The 22,104-nt window shown below is 34.3% G+C and overlaps 1 protein-coding gene across 3 annotated transcripts in view; it reads right to left on the minus strand.

The window, feature by feature from the left end:
* Nucleotides 1–22,104, minus strand: part of SOS2 (SOS Ras/Rho guanine nucleotide exchange factor 2) — a 108,924-nt gene that overhangs the window by 7,539 nt on the left and 79,281 nt on the right. For all 3 annotated transcript variants that reach the window (XM_036242182.1, XM_036242185.1, XM_036242183.1), the window contains exons 12-19: nucleotides 19,326–19,448; nucleotides 16,275–16,378; nucleotides 13,901–14,123; nucleotides 11,368–11,487; nucleotides 11,052–11,214; nucleotides 5,479–5,596; nucleotides 3,801–3,973; nucleotides 1,023–1,139 (exon numbers count right to left, since the gene is read on the minus strand). In XM_036242182.1, coding sequence (XP_036098075.1) covers nucleotides 1,023–1,139; nucleotides 3,801–3,973; nucleotides 5,479–5,596; nucleotides 11,052–11,214; nucleotides 11,368–11,487; nucleotides 13,901–14,123; nucleotides 16,275–16,378; nucleotides 19,326–19,448 — 1,141 coding nt within the window. The remainder of the gene's footprint in view (nucleotides 1–1,022; nucleotides 1,140–3,800; nucleotides 3,974–5,478; nucleotides 5,597–11,051; nucleotides 11,215–11,367; nucleotides 11,488–13,900; nucleotides 14,124–16,274; nucleotides 16,379–19,325; nucleotides 19,449–22,104) is intronic.

Genomic DNA, 22,104 nt, shown 5'->3' on the forward strand with positions numbered 1-22,104 from the left:
TAAAGACTTTATAGAGAAATTGCTATCATTGTCCCCCACCTCAACCTCTGCTCCCCTTTCTAAAATTCTCATAGTAGTAGTCTAATGAAAAACATGAAACTCCAATTCAGATAACTTGAATTAAAATCTCAAGTATGTCAATATCTTAGCTGTGCAGCCTTGAAAAAATTATTTAACTCCTTTGAGCCTCAGTTTTCCTGTTTGTAAAATTAGAGTAAGATGTATATCATACAATTATTGTGGAAATGAGATGATGTGAAATTACAAGCATACCGCTCGGCCCAAAATTGGTGTGTTTTTACTTCCTTTCATATCTTGCTTCACTTTTAGCTACTAAGAATTGGTCTTCCACTACTTCTGCAAACCCCAGGAATAACCTACGAACCATTGCAGCAAATTTTAGCAAGAAAGGTAGGTTCCAATGACAACCATGGACCATGGTCCTCTAATGGCAGGAGTCATGGTCAAGCCAAAAGAACCATGATACATCTGCTTACTCCTTTGAGGGTCTTTTCATTTCCTGTTCCATCCAGCTACCTGTCATTTTAGGTTCTTATCTTCTCACAGCTTTCCCCCCTTATATAAGGAAGGATAAAAAGTAAACTGTTAAGTGGTACTGAGGTAAATGATAAACCAGATTTTACCAAAAGGCTAATATTTCCCCCCCACAGCCAGTATATGTAATATTAGAAATAGTATGGTACTGCAAAACAAAACACTTAAAAACAGTTATTCAAGCCCTGGCTGTGTGGCTCAATCAGTTGGAGCATTGTCCTGTATACCAAAAGGTTGCAGGTTTGATCCCTGGTCAGGGCTCATATGGGAGGCAACCGACTGATGTTTCTCTCTCTCTCTTCCTCTTCTCTAAAATCAATTTAAAAAAACAAAACATATCCTCAGGTGAACATTAAAAAAAAATCCCAGCTATTCAAGTAAATTACAATTTCAATGGAAACAGGTTGTTAAACATTGCAGAGAATATTGTTTTAAAAACAATTTTTCCAAAATTATAATAAACTTACAAATCGAGGTGGTTGTTTGCAGTTTCGGGGTTCAATTTCAAGTGACTTGTTGAACAAATAATCTGTAAACTCTTTCTCAGACGCACTTCCCATGGGGTTAAGATTTTCAAAGAACCGCTGGAATGAAATACCGATAAGCATATGTTTTAGATCTTATTAAAATATCTATTTCATCAGTTTAATACATAAAAATTACCAACAAATTAAGAGATCATAATGTCTGAAACATCCACAAGGATTGCTGATTCCAATCTTTCTACTTTAGAATAAAATTGTGTAATTTCTATGGAAGTTATATATTCTAATCTTAAAATTCTATTAAGAAGATGAACAGATTTTCACATATTACTCTATAATGGCTCAGTATCCCTCAGTTAATATTATCCCTCCTCATTATAGCAACAAAATTATCATCAACATTAAGCTATCAAAAGTGTTTACAACAGCCAGCCAGGGTGGCTCAGTGGATTGAGTGTCATCTCATGGACTCAGAGGTCCCTGTTTGATTCCTGGTCAGGGCACATGCCTGGGTTGAAGGCTTGGTCCCTGGTAGGGGGGCGTGCAGGAGGCAGCTGATCGATGTTTCTCTCTCACATAGATGTTTCTATCTTACTCTCCCTTCCTCTTTCTCTCTAAAAAAATCAATAAAAACATATTTTAAAAAATAAAAAAAAACATATTTTTAAAAAAGTATTTACAACAGAATTACAGTTATAATCCACAATGAAACTTTGACAATCAGAAAAAAAGTAGAGATAAATTGGACAAAGGTTTACTCAAAAGCAATTTCAAGAACAATTATACATAAACTGATTTAGTAAAATAACCTATTTTTTTTGTGAAATAATATTTTATAAGCTTAAATTTAAGTTTTTGGGTAGAAAATTTAAATGATTTAGTAAAGTACAAAAAGACAAATAAACAGTAATCTCATTAACTAGAGATTTAACTGTTAACCTTTCACTATTAAAATATCTTTGTTTTAACTATATCTGCATGCACATATATATTATTTCTTATGCAAAACAGAAATCACACCATAGTTATTTTTAACATTTTAAAATTTTATTCAAGTATTTTTTCCCTGTGGTTTAAGTTATAAAATACAAATATTAACTCTATAGTATTTTGTCAGATGAATGTTCCAAAAAATATTTCACCAATCTCCATCTAGGTAATTATCCATATAGGTGCTTTCTAATTCTTTGCTATAATAATATATTATCCCTTTAGGTATAAATTTTTCTGTACATTTCTGATGATTTCCTCATAAACATTCCTTAGAAACAAATTACTGAATTTAGCTTTATTTAATTTTGAAGTGGTTTTGTTAGAATCATATATAAAAACAAGTACTGGGTTTTAGCTTTAGCGGTAAGCAAAATGAGCTGTAGAATTTCTAGTGTAAAATTCTTCCATTTTTTAGGCATTCTGTCAGTTTCAAGAAAATTATATTACATTGAAACAATTTAGGTTAACTATGCTAAATCATATGAACTAATAGTAATTTAAAGACTTTTATAAAGTTTTAATAGCAGTATTATTTTTCTCGTACGCTCTACTTTTTAATACAATTTAGCTTGGTTAACCATGGTTTGAAAAGTGAATAGCTACTTTATCTACATTTGAAACTTACTTTGATTCAATCATAAAGAAAGCATTCTCTGTGTACCACCCCACCTCATCCCTAAAATAATACTAAAAAAAAAAAAAGATGGTAGGAAGTCTAGACCACATCACATATGAATGCTAAAAGTACTATCTCAAGTATAACCAAGCACGATGTGACATAATTTCGGGGGGGGGGGGGGGATAATGTATTGTGAACTCTAATCTGGGCTTCAAGAACATATTTCCATCTTCTCATCAAAGATGGTTGGCCCAATGGTGAGAGAATGGGATGAAATAGTAGCCTGTCACCATTTTATTTAGATAGACATCTGTCTACATTTTCATAATGGTATACTTTAGACTTTAGGCCATTTTTTCTTAGGACTTTAGGGTACTTTATTTTGCACTGGAAACAAAGAACAGTTACCATCTTATAATTTAGGAGGGTAGAAGTGATGATGGCCATTTTCACTCAATATGCCCAACCTGTAGACTACAGCTGAAAGTTTAGCACAATTTTTCATGTGACAGGTGAACTCATTCTGATAGTTATTTTATGTTCTGAATTTCAAATAAGTATAATACAATAAAATTTATTTAACATAAACACCATAATTTACTCTAATTTAGAAGATATCTACATCTTACAGTACCACAGAATCAATATTATGAATTATTGTTCAAAATAGAACATCAATTAATAGAATATTTAAAAAAATTTTTTTTGCTATGCATATACATACACCATTCTACAAGCACCTTTCTATTTAAACTCAGTGTTCTTACAAAGGTATTAATTACTTAATACCTTTTATTGGTACATAAAATATCTAAGATGGATATCAATCAATGACAGTACTAGTAGTGGATTTTCTCTTTACTTCATGAATATCAGAAAGCTTCTTTCATTCCATTTTCTCATAGGTTTTTTGCAAGTGTTGCTTGAACCAGTTACACAAAAAAGCACTATTTTCAAGAGAAAACACCTAATAATAATTTCAGATTGTTAGTGCAGAATATCTAATATTTACCACTTCTTTCAATTGTTAACTAATGATATTATTTTCATAGAAAAATAAATAGCAGAATGTGTGGCTATGATATTTTTTAGAGATGGCAGAGGACTGAACATGTTCTCTTTTAAAGATAAGCAAAGAAAATATTTACCCTCATTTCTGGTTCAATCCGTAAACAATAAGGTTGATTCTGATACTGCTGAATTTCTCCAGTAATTTCAGCCACTTTCCGCCTCTTACTGAAATTTATTAAATCTTTCCCTTTCTTCTTTAAAAAATCATTATTCCCTTCTTCAGTCTTCAGAATATTTGTCAAATATATTCCTATAAAAAAAAGTATTTGAAGAAAAATTATAAAACTGGTTATTTAACCATTTGGAAAAACAATCTATTTAGAAAAGTTGATAGATATCCTATAATCCAGCAATTCTACTCCTAAAATGTTGATAGGTCTCTAATAGACTTAATAATTAACTCTACATTAAGATTTTTTACATGGTCCAGCGGTTAGAGAGTCAGCCCACGAACTGTAGGGACTTAGGTTCCATTCCCAGTCTAGGGCATGTACCTGCCAGGGTTGCAGGTTCCATTCCCAACCCTGGTAGAGGGCATGGGGGAGGCAACCAATCGATGTGTCTCTTTCACATGGATGTTTCTCTCTCTCTCCCCCCCTTCCCCCGCTCTCTTCCACTCTATCTAAAAATCAGTGGAAAAATATCCTGCAGTGAGGATTAACCCTCCCCAAAAGAATTTAACATGGAAACAATTTAAAATAAAAAGAGTACTAGGATTTCGAAAAAGCTTACTTTGTCATTTCTTAGACTAATAGCAGAAAATAAAAGGATTTGTTCACAAAGTCTAAATTGTAAGCACTAAATCTATTCTAATCATTTTAATATTTGGTTATATATCTCTAAAGCCAATGATCTTAAATGATTACTGATCAATAAATTAATTTTAAGCCAATTCTGGTTAATAACACTACAGATTTATAAACTAATTCTGTTTCCCAAAGCCCATAATTTAGACAGAAAAAGAATTATTCCTGCTCTGGCCGGTTTGGCTCAGCAGTTAGAGAGGCGGCCCGCAGACCAATGAGTTGTGGGTTTGATTCCGGTCAAGGGCACGTACCTCAGTTGTGGTTCGTCCCTGGCCCTGGTCAGGGTCGTGCAGGAAGCAACCAGTCGATGTGTCCCTCTCACATCAATATTTCTCTCTCTCCCTCCCTCCCTCCCACTCTATCTGAAGATAAACAGAAAAATATCCTCAGGTGAGGATTTAAAAAAAAGAATTATTCCTCACTCTGGGACAATAAGAATGTTTTAGTTCCTTCTTCATGAATAATTACTGATTTATTTAAATCAGTAGCTCTCAACTGAGGGCAATTTTGTCCCCCAGGGGATATGTGAGAATGTCTGGAGACATTTTGGTTATCTCAACCAGGTGTGTGTGCATGCGTGTGCGTGTGCGTGTACATGTATGCATGCTATGGTATGCATGCTCAAAACTCATATGCTGAAATGCTAATGCCCAACGTGATGGTAGTAGGAGGTGGGGCCTTTGGGAGGCACTTAAATCATGAGGATTACGTGCTCTTATAGAAGAGACCCCACAGAGCTCCTTACAACAGGTCTATGAGGTAATTATCATAATCTTCATTTTATAGATAAGGAAATAGAGTGTTTAAGTTTTATTTATCAATATAGACAGCTAATAAAAGTAGATACTATCAGATATAAAATAAGGACAATCTGCCTCTAAAGGATGGTCTCTTTTGTGTACAATAATACACTCTCCCCCAAAATATAAGTCCATATTTAGTAACTTACCAAAAAAAGGCACACAAGGTGGATTGATTGACTTAAGTTTTACAAGATATTTTTTAAAGTGATCTTGACTTAATTCCACAGCTTCATCCAAAATTCTCCTTTTTCTTTCCTGCAAGGCCTTTCAAATACATAAATTGAGTAAAATTTGTTTTCACAATTCAACCATATTTTATGAATGCAGAGCTTTTAATTTTAAACAACTTTGCAAATATTTGAAGACAATTTTTAAATTAGAAAATTTAAAATTCCATACTGCACTGACCTGAAATGATTTCTCTTCTAATATCCATAAATATAAAACTTAAAAACTTAGTTTTTCCTAATATAAATTAGAGGATTAAACAATAAAAAATTCTTCCTCTGAAACTCATTATTTATAATTCTGATTAACCCAGAGTTTCAAGTTATATAGCTTTAGGAGAGAAATATAATCCCTGAGCATTCTAATATTTTTCCATTGAAAGATCTTTTGAGGCTAAGGCAAGGTTTTGATAAGGAGGAGAAGGCTGTAAGAAGGAGAGAACTAAAAAATTTAGTAAGTCAAGTAAGCAGAGTCATTTCTTTTATATTTCATTATTCTATTTTCTTTTTAAAATTAATTCATGACATTATTTTAAGCTGATAGCACACACACACACACACACACACACACACACACACAACAAATATTATATTTGATGGAGAACAATTCCACACATTTCCTTTAACTTATTACAAATCTAACCAAAGAGGTGTGAGATCTCCATCAAGAAAACCATAAACCGGTCCTGGCTGGTTTGGCTCAGTGGTTTCAGTGGTTCTCAACCTTCCTAATGCTGGGACCCTTTAATACAGTTCCTCATGTTGTGGTGACCCCCAATCACAAAATTATTTTCATTGCTACTTCATAACTGTAATTTTGTTACCGTTATGTCTTAGGTGACCCCTGTAAAAGGGTCGTTCGACCCCCAAAGAGGTTGCGACCCACAGGTTGAGAACAGCTGATTCTAAAATTTATGTAAAAAAGCAAAGGGTCAAGAGTAGTCACTCTTAAAAAATATGATAATTTAGACATGTAGCACTAGCACAGGAATAATCAAATACATCAAAGGAATACAAAACAAAGATCAGAAGCAAGTCCACATATCTATGGACACTTAATTTATGACACAGCTGGCACTATAGATCAATGGGGAAAGGATGAACTTGCAATAAGTGTGTGGGAGCAATTGGTTAGCCATATGAAACAAAAATAAAATTAGACTCTAACCTTACCCCATACTCAAAACTTAATTCCAGCTAGATTAAGATCTTAATGTGAAAGACAAAACATTAAGATAATAGAATCTGTTAAAAAGACATCGAAAGTCACAAATTACAAAGGAAAAGATAAGTAAATTTAACTACATTATGAACTTTTGTTCATTAAACAGTATCATTAAAAAAAAGGGGGTGAAAAGGGCAGCTTCAATGTGGAAAATGATATTTACAACACACATAACTGACAAAGAATTAAAATCCAGTATACAGTATAAGAGAACTCATACAAATTCATAAAAAAGACTCATAAAAAAAGTGAAAACATTCCCACAAAAAGAAACAGAAAGAATAAACAAACATTTAAAATAACTTCAAACTCATTAGGAATCAGGAAATTATAAACCAAAACCATAAGACTGGAAAAATCAGTAGAATTTAAAATATCAAGTGTTGGTGAGAATGTGAAACAACTCAAACTCATACATCTCTGGTAGGAGTATGAATTGGTACAATTACTTGGGAAAACAATTTGGCAATATCTAGTAAAGCTGAAGATATTCATATCCTATCATCAGTAATTATACTTCTGATGTATAAAATTAGAGAAATTTGTGCATGTATATACCAGGTTATATGTAGAAAATATTCACAATATTATTGATCACCTCACAATGAAAACAACTCAAATGACCATTAACTAATGAATGAATAAATAAATGTTGGTAAATTTTTTCCTATACTATGACACAGCTATGAAAAAAATAATCTATAGCTACAAAAACAAAAAACAAAAACCCAGGAAGGAGTTTTAGGAATATAATACTGAGTGAAAAAGTCTTTAAAGAATTATATTCAGCCCTGGTCTGTTTGGCTCAGTGGTTGGAGCGTTGGCCCAAGGACCAAAGAGCCGTGGGTTTAATTCCAGACAAGGGCATGTACCTCAGTTGTGGGTTCGGTCCCTGGCCCTGGTCAGGATCCTGTGGGAAGCAACCAACTGATGTGTCTCCCTTGCGTTGATGTCTCTCTCTCTCCCTCCCTCCCTCTCAATCTGAAGATAAATGGAAGAAGATCCTCAAGTGAGGATTTAAAAAAAAAGAATTATATTCATATGTAATTAAGAAATATGCAAGATGAAATACAGTATTGATTTGAGATACACATAGTAAAACTACAGAAAAAAGCAAGAGAGCCCAGCTTGAGTTGCTTGAGCATTGTCTAGTTGCAGGTTTGATTCCTAGAAGGGCACATACCTGGTTTTGGGTTTGATCCCCAGTTGGGGAACGTAGGGAAGGCAACCGATTGATTTCTTTCTTTCTCTCTCTCCCCCCCCCCATTTCCTCCCTCCCTTTCTCTCTGTCTCTCCTTTCCTCTCTCTAAGCATGACCTCTGGTGACAATTTTTTTAAAAAAGGAAAAAAGGCAAGAGAACAGTAAGCATGAAATTCAGAATGGTAGTTGGCTCTGAAGGGGCAAGAAAGAAAACTGAATTGGTAAAAGTTCTTAAACTAGATGCTATGAATACAGGTGCTCTTTGTATTTTTATTCTTTATAGCTAATACCTATTTTCAGAAATATTGTTCTGTACACAATATTTTAACCTCTCAAAATGAATATACTACTTCAGAACATTTCAAAATCAGAACTGAAATTAATGTATTAAATAGATTAATATTTGGCACTATTTAACTGTTAATATATTAATATATAAAAAGTTCATATAAATCAACAAAATGAAAACACCCAAATAGAAAAATACATATATATATATATATATAAGTCGTTTATCCTCCACTCCCCTCTAATCACAACTCACTGAAAGAACCAATGTTAAGAAAAGTGTATGTATTCCTCTATACTATTCTTTCTCTCACTTTTTTTTTATCCTCACCTGAGGACATTTTTGCATTTATCTTCAGATAGAGCAGGAGGGAGAGAGGGGGGGAAGAGAGAGAGAGAGAGAGAAATATCGATGTGAGAGAGACACATCAACTGGCTACCACCCACAAGACCCCAACCAGGGCCGGGGACAAACTGCAAACGAGGTATGTGCCCTTAGCGGGAACCAAACTCGGGACTCTGGTGCATGGGCCGACGCTTTAACCACTGAGCCAAACTGGCCAGGGCTACACTATTCTCAATGCTCATACAACTTCACTTACATGTTTAGTGTTTGTTCTATTTGTTACATTAAAATAAGGTCAAATTATACTCATTATTTTTATGTTTTTTCAATTATTTCCCCCTAAAATATCACAAATATTCTTTTAAGACAATACACACAGATCCTTATTCACTTTTTTTTCTATAGCTAAGCAATATTATACATTATAGGTGTAGGATAATGCATTCAATCATTCTCTTATTGATGAATATACAGGTTATTTCTAGTTTTCTGTTACTATAAGTAATGCTGTAGAAATTACATCTTTATACATTAACTTTATAGTCTGGTTTTTTTTATTTCTGGATCTAAAGAGCATGTGTATTTTAATTTTAGCATATATTGCCAGATTACTTTCCAGAAAGATTGTAAACATTCACATTGCCACTGGTAATGTAGTTACATAGCTGCACCTCTAACATTTTATCTTTCACTTAGGCATAAAAAAAGACTTTCTAGGTACAAAAGGAAGAATTCATAAATGAAAAGATTAATACATTTAACTAAAAATGATAAAACTTCTACATTTAGAAACATTATATAATTTTTTTTAAGTTAAAAAAGCAGATAAAATAAAGACAAACAGAAACTGAAGACTATCTGGGCAATATGTGACTAAGTGTTAATATCTTTAATATATAAAAAGTTGGTAAAAATCAATAAAATGCAAACATCCAAGAGGATAGAAATAAATTATAAAGAAGAAATTAAAATGGTCAATAAATAAACTTTAAAATATTCAACATTACTACTTATTTTTAAAAATAAAAATTTAAAAAGAGATTTTTTTCTGGACCATGAAATCTGTAAATTAGTTTTTAATAAGGTAATGCTCAGTTTATCATATCTTGCTAGAAAGCATACTGACAATAGTATTAAAAGGTACAAATACTCTGACCCAAGTATTCCACCTCTATAAATTTATTCTAGGAAAATAATCAAATTCTTACAAAGATTTCTGCATATGGATGTTCCATGTTGGATTATTTATGTCAGTAAAAAGTCATAAATAACTTAATTATCCCACAATAGAATATAAAATAAATTATGGTTTATCCATTGGTTAGAAAACAACTCAGCGCCCTGGTCGATTTGGCTCAGCGGTTAGAACGTCGGCCTGCGATCCAAAGAAAACAACTCAGCCATTAAAAATTTGTTTTCAGCCCTGGCCGGTTTGGCTCAGTGGTTAGAGTGTCGGCCAGCAGTCTAGATAGACCCGGGGTTCAGTTCCCGCTAAGGGCACGTACCTCAGTTGCGGTTTGTCCCCAGCCCCGGTTGGTTGTGTGGGTGGCAGCCATGCGATGTGTCTCTTTCACGTTGATGTTTCTCTCTCTCTCTCTCCCTCCCACTCTATCTGAACAAAAAATGGAAAAATGTCCTCGGATGAGGATAAAAAATAAAAAAAATAAAAAATAAAAAAATATTTTAAAAAATTTATTTTCAAAGATAAGCTAATAAAATAAGAAAATGTATATGATAAAAAGGTACAGCCCAGAAAAATCTATGTATAATATGATCTAAATTTTATTATTAAAATCATGTGAAATGTCCTTCTATACTTTCTGTATCTTCTGAGGTTTCTACAATAAACATTAAACATATTACTACTTTATCATTTGAAAAAGACAAATAAATTTAGGTTTTAGAAAGGGTTCTCTCCAAGTTATTCTTTCTTTGACTATCTACCAAAGATGATTTAAGTAATTTGTATACTTTTATTTGGATCCCTTGTCATTATTTGAAACCATCAATCAATGTGCCATTGGAAAAATCCATTTGGAACTTCATTACATTTTTGGTAAGCATATTAAACAAAGTCACAAGTCCCCTATTTTTTTATGAAGCCTAGGCTTACTAGTATATATTGATGTATTTTCTAGTATCTTAAAAAAATTTTTTTTTGCCTTTACTGATTTTAGAGAAAGAGTAAGGAAGAGGGAGAGAGACAGAAACATCGATGAGAGAGAACATCAACTGGCCACTTCCTGCGTGCCCTCCACAGGGTATCTGGCCCACAACCTGGGCATGTGCCCTGACTGGGAATTGAACCGGCGACCTCTTGGTGCATGGGTCGACATTCAACCACTGAGCTACACCAGCCGGGTTGAGGAATCTCTTCACACTAATTTTATCCCCTCCCCCCAAACAGTGAAATATTTAAGCCTAAAACTTACCTCAAAGGTATGATCTAGTCTGTATACTGACACTGAATTAACTGCACTGACTATCTCCAATACACCATTGAAATTATTCAAATCTTGAAAAACTTGAAGAATTTCTATAATTCTACTTAGTACTGCCACCCGTTCCTCAAAATTTTCTGCTTCCACAATGCACCTAACAAAAAAAGAAAAAAAAAAAAAATTCATGGTTTAGAAAGCAATTTCCTCACCATATGCAGAAAAAACAAAATATCTTTCCAGCAAGGATTTTAGCTTATATGTGACTTAATACTATGATTATTAAAAATGAAACAAAGTAAAAACTTACTTTTCAAACCACAGGGTAAGATTTGTAGTATGGCGAATCATTTTTAATAAATTAGGAGAATTTATTTCTTTATCTTCTTTGGTCCATACACTCCCTACAAGTTCAGAAGGTTGAACTTTCCTGTGGAACCAAAAATCAATGCAATTTAACCTACAAAGAATTTTTATCAAATTATTTAAAGGTCTAATACTTAATAAGAAAAACACAATTAATCCAAAAGATAAATGGACAAACATACAAAGAAGTAATTCACAGAGGAACAGACCCAACTAGCCACAAATATAAAACAATACTTTCTCTTATTCAAGGAAAAGAACATTAAACCACAATGAAATCCCATTTTATTCCTGTCGGGCTAACAAAAGTCCGATACCAAATGGGTAAAAATGTGAAAAAACAAAAATTTTCCAATGCTGATATGCAAGTAAAAATCAATACAATGACTTTGTAAAACAATCTGTCAGTATCTCATAATACTGAAGATATACATACTAGATCCCCCAGTAATTTCTTATACCTAGGTATATACTCTAGATACAACAGATTATAAAAAAAACATTTATAGGAATGTTCAGTGAAGCATTGTTTGTGAGAGCGAAAAGTCCCAGACAACCTAGAGGCTCATCATCAAGACACTGGATAAATTATGGAGTATTCATACAATGTAATACCACACAGCAATTAAAATAAGCAAACTAGAGTTATATTTATCAAGTTGAACAAGTGCCAAAAACAATTTAAGTAAAAAACAAGTTGCAGAATGATACATAAAGTTTTAAAATGTGCAAAACAAAGCTATATATTGTTAATAAATGCTTATATGTATATGAATTATAAAGAAATACACAGGAATAGTAGACACCAAATACAAGATAGTGATATTACTTGGGAAAAAGAAGATGAATGAGATTGAGAAGAATTACACAAAGGATTTCAACTTTATTCGTATTGCTTTTGTTGTTCATGAGCCCTTATTATACTATTCTCTATGTTTTTTGGAATACCTGAAATAGTTAATTAAAACGTCAAACAAAAGAGCTGATTAAATAATTGTGTACAGTCAGTCAGGATTACATAATTTTAAAAAACTGACCAGGGCCCTGGCCAGTGTGACTCACTTGGTTGAATGTCATCCCCTGCACCAAGAGGTCACTGGTTCCATTCCTAGTCAGGGTATAAACCCAGGTTTGGGGCTAGGTCCCCAGTAGAGGGCATGCAGGAGGCAGTCGAATGATGTTTCTCTTTCAATGATGTTTCTGTCTCTCTCTCTCAATAAAAAGATACTTAAAAAAAAAAAAAAAAAAAAAACTGACCAGGACATTGCTATTAATGTTCTCTAGGTTAGGTTTTACTTTTTTGTTTTTGTTAATCCTCACCCAAGGATATTTTTCCATTGATTTTTTTTTTAAAGATAGAGTGAGGGGGGGGGGGGGATCAATCAAACCTGCATAGGTTTTAAATTTTAAAAAATGTTTTTAATCAGTAAATTTGAGTACAAATGGGTATTTGCTAATAGTTTTTAAAATAGGTTTTCTAAAATGGTTCTATTATTTCCCCAGAAATTTAGTGTCAATGTTTTATGTATGTTACCAATCTTCCATAATACACGTAACATTTAACAAAGATATTCCTATATTCTGAAAGCAAGTCCACATAGAGCTAAGTGCTTTTTTCTTTCTGATGTTCACTCATTAACAGCCACCATATGAAGAAAAACTTGATTCTGTACTATTTGCTTTGTTGTCTCAAGTAACAAGTCCTTTCATTCCTACCTATCACAAATCCCACAATATAAACAAATATAAACCTAGCTCAATCAAGCTCCAAAGTAAAATTTTGATTATAGAATCAGGAATAAAAAAGAAGAAAGCATGTCTTCCTCAATATTCTATCTACTTATCTGCCAAGAGCCTAGCATCCATACGGACTGACTTAGCTGAAACAATTCAATAAAGCAATCTAAGAAAAGTATGAGGAGTAGGAGTTCAGTGACTACCTTGAAAGTAGTTGCTACTCTATTACATTAGTCTTCTCTCTGCCACTGCTCTTGCAAAGGATTGGTAATACTAAATCTAGGCCTAAATAGCAATATGTTAAAAGACTTTTACCTGCAGAACAGAATGTAGTTAAAAACTGTGCTCTGAACTTTCTATCGTGCCAACAAGAATAGTTGAGGCATCTTTTTTTTATCCTCATCCGAGGAAATTTTTGCATTTATCCTCAGATAGAGTGGGAAGGAGAGAGGAAGGGAGAAAGAGAGAAACATCGACACGAAAGAGAAACATCAAGTGGTTGCCACCCACACGACCCCAACGGGGGCTGAGGACACACTGAAACTGAGGTACCTGCCCTTAGCGGGAACCAAACCTGGGACTCTCTGGTCTGTAAGCCAACGCTCTAACTGCTGAGCCAAACCAGTCAGGGCTAGTTGAGGCATTTTTACGCACTGATAAATAATTTGCTAAATGTTCTGAAAACAAGGGTATTTTCAAGGTTCTTGAAAATAGAATAGCATATTATTGTTAATGTCTACCTGTAGAGATCAGATTCCAAAAGTGTCAGCTGACGTGCAATTTCTATTGGATGAAGTGTCATGAGATCAAATGTTTCAAATTGTCCCGGTCTGCTGATATGCCATTCAATTGGTGGAGGTGGACTTTCAAAGGTAATATTATGGCTTATTCCATTTGCCTGAGCTTGTTTCTTCCTCTTGATGATCTTAGCAATGGACTCTACCCATTTCTTCATGGCTTTCCCTAGAAAAAGACACAAAACAAAAATGCCTTTTATTTTATAGATATGTAAATCTTTATATAATCTTTAACTTTTACCCAGCTTCAACAATGACCAACTCAATGGTAATTTTTGTTTCATCTAAACCTCACTCTTGCCCTCCTTCCTATCCCTGTTATTTAAAAACAAATCTAATATTTAAGTATGTATCTAAAAGTTAAAAGATTTTTTAAAATAACAATACCATTATCACATACAAAAATGACAGTCATTTCTTGATATCATCAAATATTAATTAGTTTCAAATTTCCCTGTCTCATAAATGTTTTCTTTTAGTTGGTTTGTTTGAAACAGGATTTAAACAAGATCAACACATTGCACTGAGTCAGTATGTCTCAAGTCTCCTTTAATCTATGTTGCTTGTAATTTATTTTTTGCTCTGTGGTGTTTTCCCCCAAGTCTTGCATCTTGTCAATTCCATCCCTGTGATATCACTACTATGTTTCTCTGTTCCTGTATTTTCTATAAATCAGACACAAACAGACTTGATCTGATTTAGGATCAATTTCTGACACTAATACTTGCCAGAATATTTCTAACAGGAGGCATAGAATGTCCAGTTATTTCTCTTTTTGTGATGTTACTAGGAGTTGAGAAATAATAACATTCTAATTCTATCACTCCTTCTTCACTTATTAGTTGTATTAATTCTATAAAAAGAAATTTTAACAAATCAACTATTTGGGGATCCTGAGGTATGTGTATAGAAAAGGCCTTTAGACATTAACTATAGACATTAACATAAGATTTACTTGCTTTATTCTAATATGTGCATGTATTTTAGAAGTTTCTCAGATCACAAATAATCTAGTGTTCCTATTTATATTATTTAAATTAATTTAGCACTATACACAATTTTAAACTACACATGAAAGAAATGTATCTTATACATCTCAAAATTGAAACAAAGGAATCACTTCCTCTATTTTAAGTAAAATTCCCCTTAAAGAACAAGTAGATGAAATAAACTAGGCATAGTTATAGTATTCTTTTTTTTTCCAGATAGAGCGGGAGGGAGAGAAGGGGGAAGAGAGAGAGAGACACATCGACTGGTTGCCACTCACACGACCCCAACCGGGACCAGGGACAAACTACAACAGAGGTACGTACCCTTAGCGGGAATTGAACCCAGGACTCTCTGGTCCACGGGTCAATGCTCTAACCACTGAACCAAACTGGCCAGGGAATAGTTATAGTATTCTTAATTAGTGCCATATACTATCAGATAAAACATAAATGTTCTGATTCAATAACATATATTTGATGACACATACATCTGTTTAAATGTTCACAGCCTGGAGTTTCATTTCATGGGCTGTGTTCTAAAACCTCAGGTAGGAAACTCCTGTCTTTCAGGCGCCAAAAATACACTAAAAACTTCCTGGAGCAGGGGCGGGGGGAGGGGGGGGGAATAAAAATTATTTAAAAAGCTGTTAACTATTCAGCCCTGGCCAGTTTGGCTCAGTGGTTAGAGTGTTGGCCCAAGGACGGAAGGGTCTTGGGTTCGATTCCCAGTCAGGGGCATATGCCTGGGTTGGAGGTTCAATCCCCAGCCCCAGTCAGGGTCATGCGGGAGGCAGCTAGTCTATGTGTCTCTCTCACGTCGATCTCTCCCTCTTTCTCTCTCTCTCTCTCTCCCTTCTCCCCCTTCACTCCCTCCCTCTGTCCTTCCCTTCCACTCTATCGAAAATCAATGGAAAAGTATCCTTGGGTGAGGATTAACAAAAAATAAAACAAAATAATAAAAAGCTGTTAACTAATCAAAACTAAAGAATAAGGAGAATAAGGAAACATATAAATTTAAACAACTATTTAATTAGTTGAAAGAATGGCAACCTTGACATGAGATAAAATTAAAAGGCTTAAATTTATTAAAGAGGACTTTGACCTCTTTAAAATAAAGATTCTCCTAAAAAAACCTGAAAAGGCAAGGTTCTAACACTTCAGGTGGCTCTAAACATATGCAATCTCCTTAGAATCAATGAAAATCATTCCAAATGTTATTTCAGCTTTTTAAAAATGAAAACTAGTTTAGCTTTAAATTAAAAGTCACACAAATTTAAAAATAAACTCATGTGCGACATGAGATTCAATCAAACCTTTAAATAATATACCTCTTACACTTGAAATGAAGGATTCTAGTCTTTCAAGCAACTCCAAATCTCTTTCAAAGTCATAAAAATGGTGTTCAACCCAGTGCCGAAATACATTTAATATCCTGATAAAATGGGAATAAAAAAACACATTTTAGTGAAACCTAAGCATTAAATTACACTTTTTTTACTTCTCTAATGCCATGGTGATAGCTTTACATACAAAGGCCATTATAACACTCAAGAGTCTATAATTTGTATTTAATTAATATCTTAAGTACTTCAACAATATGAAGACAGATCTTCAGAATGTTTATTATTTAAAACTTATACTTAAAAAAAAAGTTATAAGCATAAAAATTGTGGTTCCTGTACTTAATTACTGATTTATGTTTAGGGAAGTACCTTTTCTATATTCATATGTACAAAATTCATTCTTCATAGACAAGCTATTTTTAAGTGCTTATATTAAAAATATTTTTTATTATCTAAATTTTTATGTATTTCTACATAAGATGGAAAAGCAACTAAGAGTTCATGTATTTGGTTATAAATTCAAGTGTTAACAAATTCCTATGTAATTTATAAGTATGTCCACATTCTCTTATTTCAAAAGACAAAAATGTTTCTGACAGAGCTATTTTGCAGTACCACAAAAATATATAAATCTATACAAATATGACATTCCATTCTCCAGCAGAGACTTAGAGATTCTCCTTCCATCACTATTTATCCCTACGTTACCTCCCCCATCCCCTTTCCCTCTGGTAATCACCACACTGTTGTCAGTTTATGAAGTTGGTTATTTATTTTTTGTTTGTTTGTTTAATCCTTTTACCTTTTCACCCCCCCTCCCCTCTGACAGCTGTCAGTCTGTTCTCTGTATATATGAGCCTGTTTCTATTTTGTTAATTTATTCTTTCAAATTAGTATTTCAGGTTTCTTCGGATATATTCTCAGAAGTGGAATCGCTGGGTCATAAGGCAGCTCCATTTTAATTTTTTGAGGAATCTCTATACTGTTCTCCACAGTGGCTGTGCCAATCTGCATTCCCACCAACAATGCACAAGGGTTCCCTTTTTTCCACATCCTTGACAATACTTGTCGTTTGTTCCTAGGTTAGCTTTCTTCCACCTTGACAGAAAATAGTTTTTCTCCCAGACTAAGAAAATTATTTAAATTCTCAATTTCTGTCATGCTATCTGAAATAAAACCACCTCAGTCAGTGTGTGCCTGGTTAGCTCTGTGGCTTAGAGAATATTTCAAGATATCACAAAACTGTTAGCTTCTAGTTTGCACAGGGTCAATTCAAATAACTGCTTCCATTTCCTCTCCTTCCCAGTTTCTACAGCATCCAATGTAATTTAAAAATTATTATCATGTAAGAGAAAAAAATCTTATAAAATCTCATAATTAAATTTCATCAAAATTAAAAACTGCTTATCAAAAGATATTATCAAGAAAAGTAGCCCGACCAGTGTGGCTCAGTGGTTGAGCGTCGACCCATGCACCAAGAGTTTGCCAGCTCGATTTCTGGTCAGGGCACATGCCCAGGTTGTGGGCCAAATCCCTAGTCAGGGGCATGCAGGAGGTGGCCCGTCGATGTTTTCTTCCATCGATGTTTCTCTCTCTCTCTCCCCCCTCTCTATAATAAAGGGGATAAAAATTAAAAAAAGAAAAGAAAGAAAAGTAACAGACAAGCCATAGAGTGGGAGGAGATATTTGTAAAACATTTATTTGACAGAAGACTGGAATCTAATCCTACTCAATACACTATAACAACTCAATAGTAAAAAAAACAACTAAAAAAATACAAGATGTTGAATAGATTATTCACAAAATAAGTATGAATAGCCAATAAGAGAACACAGAGTTCTCAACATCATTAGTCCAGAAAAATACAATTTAAAATCCCAGAAAGATAGCATTACACCCCACCAGTGTGGCTAAGGTATAAAAGCTGGCATAATTCAATGTTAATGAGAATATGGAGCAACTGGAACTCTCATATACTGCTGGTAAGAGTATAACATAGTGTAATCACTTTGGGAAAGATTTGGCAGTTTCTTTTAAAATTAAACATACATCTACCCTATGACCTTGTCATTCCATTCTGCGTTATCTACCCAAGATACTATATGAAAACAGATATTCATAAAAAACTTGTAAAATAAAGTTCATAGCTTTATTTATGATAGAAAACTGAAAATAACCCAGGTGTCTTTCAGTGGGAAAATTAATACACAAACTGTAGTATATTCATATAAAAAATAGAATACCACCTCAGTAATAAAATAGAACAAATTACTGATACAAGCAACATGCTCAAAACATGTTCAGTGAAAGTCAGACACAAAAGAGTATATGATCTAAGAATCCATTTATATAAACTAAAATAGGTAAAATTAATCTATGTAGAAAGATAAATACTGCTTTGGGCAATGAGAACAAAAATGGATTAAAATGAGCATAAGGGGACTTTCTAGGGTGATTATACCATTTTATATCTTGAAAGAAGTTTGTATTATAGAGATATATGTATTTGTCAAAAGTCAACCAAAGCAAACTGTATACATAGCTTAGAACAAAAGAATAAAAAATAAATACCATTAATGATATACAAGTTGAAGTATTTAAGGAGAAGTGTACTTTGAAATACAACCCCCAATTAGATGATTAATGGAATAGAAGAATGACAAATGAATAGATGTATGATAAAATCAGTATAGCAAAACGTTAAGCCCAAGATTATTAGATAATCACAATGAGACATAAAGAAACAAAAAAGTGAAGGGGTTGGGGGTTGACAAGAGGCAAACTCCTATGCAGTTTTATAAATTATACTTAATAGGTATCCTGGTCTGTAAGTATATCACATGCCAGGTATCTGATTCAAATAACACACATTTTATATAATCAAAATTCTTCAGGATATTTAAAGAGTGGCTTCACATAGAAAGAACTGCTATGAGGTTAACAATACCTATAACTGAATTAAGAGGTAAGAACTTTTGTGCTAACTATACATTGAAAATTGAATGGCACATTGAAAATATAATATACAAGCCAAACCTAAGTTGTACTGGTTGGACGTATTCCTTTCTAAACCTTTTAAGGTCAGCACTAATTGGCTGTTCCCCTTTCTCTGCTGCCAATTTATCTGCTTCGGTAGGTTCTGGTTCTGGAATTTCGAATCTAAGAAGAAAAGCGAAATGACAGAAAATTTTTATTGTCTATGCATAAATGAAAAAAATTTCAAATACAAGAAAAATATTATAACTAAACAACTTTCTTTCCTATCATTTTTGTGAAAAGTGTAATTACTGATAAACTTTCCTTAAAGCATTACATACTAAATAAATTGCCCTTTGGCGATCATTACTAAGGTTTTATAGTCTTAAGTTTATCCAAAAAAAAAAAAAGTTTAAAAACTAGCACTTATCACGCCCTGGCTGCTTTTGCTCAATGGTTAGAGCATCAGCCCGCGGACGGAAGGGTCTTAGGTCTGATTCCAGTCAAGGGTATGTACCTGGGTATCGGGTTTGATCCTCAGTCCTGGTGGGGGCGTGTTTGGGAGGCAACTAATCATGTGTCTCACATCTATGTTTCTCTCTCTTTCTCTCCAACCCTCCCACTTTCTCTAAAAATCAATGGAAAAATATCCTTGGGAAAGGATTAACAAAAACAAACAACAACAAAAAAATCTAGCACTTATCAACATAGAAAAAAATCCATGGCAAAGATTCAAGAAAAAAATCTTTAAGGAGTATAACTTCTTTAAAGAAAATAACAGATGCCCTGGCTGATGTTGTTCAGTGGTTAGAGCATCAACCCGTGTACCAAAGGGTCAAGAGTCGAATTCTTGCTCAAGGGCATGTACCTGGGTTGCAGGTTCAATCCCTGGCCCCAGTCAGGGAGTGTGTGGGAGGCTACCAATTGCTGTGTCTCTCTCACACATTGATGTTTCTCTCTCTCCCTCCCTCCTTAAATAAATGAACTCCAAAGAGAAGGTCCAAACTGAATTTTAAACAATCTTTAAAGAATGCACCTAAGTGGATAAAGTAATAATTAAGTGCAAAAAAATAAAAATAAATACTTTTCCCAACTACAAGAAATATAGCTAAAATATAAGTCTAACATGTGCTTTCCTAATTTTGGTCATGGAAATACAACCAAGTAAATCTTCACAGCTCATTACACTGATTCAGTCTGGTAAACTTTGTTTTAGAGAACAACATAATGATAGAGGTCAAGACAAAATTCTGGTATTAAGTTTTTAAATGTGAAACAAAAATTATTTTGGAGTCCAGATACTACATTTTAACCTATAAAGCATCTATCATCATTATTATTATTATTTTTGTTAATCCTCACCTGAGGATATTTTTTCATTGACTGATTTTTAGAGAGAGAGAAAAGGAGAGAGAGAAACATCGATGTGAGGGAGACACATCAACTGGCTGCCTCTTGTATGATCCCGACCAGGGCTGGGGATGGAACCTGCAACCCAGGTATATATGACCTTGACCGAGAATCCAACTTTCAACCCTTTGGTGCATAGGCTGACACTTTAACTGCTGAGCTAAACCAGCCAGGGGAACCCATAAAGCATTTAAAATGCCACTAATAGCCCAGTAGGTGTGGCTCAGTGGTTGAGCATCAACCCATGTACCAAGAGGTAGCGGGTTTGATTCCCCGTCAGGACACATGCCCAGGTTGTGGGCCAAATCCCCAACAGGGGATGTGCAGGAGGTGGCCTCTCATTAATGTTTCTCTCTCCCCCTCTCCCTTCCTCTCTCTCTAAAATCAATAAAAAAGAAAAAAAAATTTTTTAAATAATAATAATGAAATGCCATTAATAGCCCAGCCAGTGTGGCTCAGTGCATTCAGCACCGTACAGTGGACTAAGAGGTGAGGTCCCAGTTCAATTCCTGGTCAGGACACAGCCCAGGTTTCGGGCTCAATCCCCAGTAGGGGGCATGCAGGAAGCAGCTGATCAATGTTCCTCTCTCACATCGATGTTCCTATCTCACCCTTCCTCTCTCTCTAAAAATTCAATAAAAAGCCCTGGCCAGTTTTGCTCAGTGGTTAGAGCGTCAGCCAGCAGTCCAGATAGACCCAGGGTTCAGTTCCTGCTAAGGGCACATACCTCGGTTGCAGTTTGTCCCCGGCCCCGGTTGGGGTCGTGTGGGTGGCAACCAGCTGATGTATCTCTCTCATACCAATGTTTCTCTCTCTGTTCTTCCCTCTCTCCTTCGTGCTCTATCTGAAGATAAGTGCAAAAACGTCCTCAGGTGAGGATTAAAAAAAAAATCAATAAATCATATTTTTAAAAAGTTTAAAATGCCACTAATATACTCAGTAAAAGACAAAAAGTCAATTTAAAACTTACTTTATAAAATTAATCATAATAAATGTTCATTTTTTAGGTCTAATGACATTTTGATTTTGATTATGTTTTTAATAAGAGTACTTATCTTTTAGAAATACAACTGGAGATATTTACAGATGAAATACATTGTCTGGGCTCTGGCCGGTTTGGCTCAGTGGTTAGAGCGTCGGCCTGTGGTCCAGAGACCCAGGTTCGGTTCCTGCTAAGGGCATGTACCTTGGTCGCAGTTTGTCCCCGGCCCTGGTTGGGTTGTGCAGGTGGCAGCCACTCGGTGTGTCCCTTTCACGTTGATGTTTCTCTCTCCCTCCCTCCCTCCCACTCTATCTGAATAAAAAATGTCCTCGGGTGAGGATAAAAAAAAAAAAAAAGAAATACATTGTCTGGGATTTACTGCAAAATACAGTTGTCTCTTGGTATCCACAGAGGATTGGTTCTAGGACCCCAGCAGATACCAAAATC

The sequence above is a fragment of the Molossus molossus genome, unplaced genomic scaffold (assembly GCF_014108415.1).
Source record: "Molossus molossus isolate mMolMol1 unplaced genomic scaffold, mMolMol1.p scaffold_m16_p_1, whole genome shotgun sequence".
Taxonomy (NCBI): domain Eukaryota; kingdom Metazoa; phylum Chordata; class Mammalia; order Chiroptera; family Molossidae; genus Molossus; species Molossus molossus.